Source organism: Octodon degus, unplaced genomic scaffold, assembly GCF_000260255.1.
Source record: "Octodon degus isolate 3935 unplaced genomic scaffold, OctDeg1.0 scaffold00356, whole genome shotgun sequence".
In the NCBI taxonomy this organism is placed as follows: Eukaryota; Metazoa; Chordata; class Mammalia; order Rodentia; family Octodontidae; genus Octodon; species Octodon degus.
Genome location: NW_004524932.1, coordinates 802,617 through 804,355, shown reverse-complemented (window position 1 = coordinate 804,355; position 1,739 = coordinate 802,617). Strand labels below are relative to the sequence as shown.

The window sequence follows — 1,739 nt, the reverse complement described above, 5'->3', positions numbered from 1 at the left end:
CCACTGAGCCATCTCTCCAGCCCCAACAATTAAGTTTGAATCTGAGTAGAAATTTTCCAGTGGAAAAAAGGTCAAGGAAGAAGGATAGCCTAAAGTGGGAAGAGCAAAACAGGATTACCAAAGAGATTCTTTTGTTGTTTGTTGTTTGTTTTTCATCTATAGCATAGTTGTATAATTCAGGTACAAATAAAAGCATAAAGAATATCTTTTAAAAAGCTGGCCAAGAAGTATGATGCCTTTCTGGTCTGGGAGTCTCTGATCAAGCAGATCCCAGGAATCCTGGGTTCTGGCCTCAATAAAGTTGGCAGGTTCCCTTCCCTGCTGACCCACAATGAAAACATGGTGGCCAAAGTTGATGAAGTGAAGTCCGTGATCAAGTTACAGATGAAGAAGTGCTTGTGTCTGGCTGTGGCTCTTGGTTATGTGAAGATGACAGATGACAAGCTTGTGTACAATATCCATCTGGTTGTCAACTTCCTGGTGTCGCTGCTCAAGAAGAATTGGCAGAACATCTGGGCCTTATATATCAAGAGCACCATGGGCAAGCCCCAGCACATTGGGGCGCATCCAAATAAATGTCAATGCCACTAAAACAAAACAAAAAAACCATGAGCAAATGAACATGAGTATGTTCAAATAAAACTTTATTTACTGAAGAAAAGAAATAATTACAGATACATTCAACCACTGATCTATGATGACAAACTTGTCAAAGCACATGCTGGCAGAAAGACAACTTCTTCACCAAGTTGTGCTGACAGAGCCAGCTGCCCACATGCAGAAGGCTGAGGCTAGAGGCACATATCTCACAATTATCTCACTATGGACCAAACAAAAATCAAAATACATCAAAGATCTATATTTCAAAACAGAAACACTTTATTCTGCTAGAAGGTAATGTAGATATGACCTTTGAAGTTATAGATGTGAACAAAACTCTACTACACAAAAGATAACATTAAAAAAATCATCAAATGGGACTATATAAGATTAAAAAGCTTTTGCACAGCAAAAGAAAAAATTAATGAATTAGAAGACAATTTTTTTTTTTTCCGCAAACCAGGGATTCAGCTCAAGCCGTTGTACTTGCCAGGGAAGCACTTATTCCACTGAGCCATCTCCCCAGCCCCAAAGACAAACTACTGAAAGGAAAAATTTTTCTACCAAGTCCACCTCTGAGGAAAGCCTAATTTGTGAGATACTGAAAACTCAAAATATTAGACAACCTTCAAATAAGAGAATCAATGAAAAATAGGTAACTGAAATAACATATCTCAGAGGAAAAATGGAAACTAACAGCTAAGTCAATACATTTTTGACATCACTGGCCACTAGTAAGATGCAAATGAAAACAATACTTAAATTTCAGTTTTTTCCAGAAAGAATGGCAATCATCAATAAATCAAATAAAAGGGCTTGGGAGATGGCTCAGTGGAATTAGCACTGGTTCATCCCCTGGTTCTGCAAAAAAGAAAAAAAAAAGAAATAAGAAAAAGAAAGAAAGAAAAAAAAAGAATCAAATAATGATTGTCAGGCTATGGTAGTGCATACCTGTAATGCCATCACTCATGAGGCTGAGGCAAGAGGAACTCTGTATTCTGAAGATCATCTTTGGCTAAAAAAAATGAGTTCAAAGTCAGCCTACACTACACAGTGAAATTCTGTATCAAAAAGACGAAAGAAAGAAAGAAGAAAGAAAGAAAGAAAGAAAGAAAGAAAGAAAGAAAGAAAGAAGAAAG

General features: G+C 37.0%; 1 protein-coding gene across 1 annotated transcript in view; it reads left to right on the top strand.

The window, feature by feature from the left end:
* LOC101579162 (60S ribosomal protein L10a-like) overlaps window positions 1–591 on the top strand; it is a 26,453-nt gene extending 25,862 nt beyond the window's left edge. The window contains exon 3 of the mRNA XM_004648157.1: window positions 217–591. Within this exon, the coding sequence (XP_004648214.1) occupies window positions 217–591 (375 nt within the window). The remainder of the gene's footprint in view (window positions 1–216) is intronic.
* The last annotated feature ends 1,148 nt before the right edge of the window (window positions 592–1,739 follow it).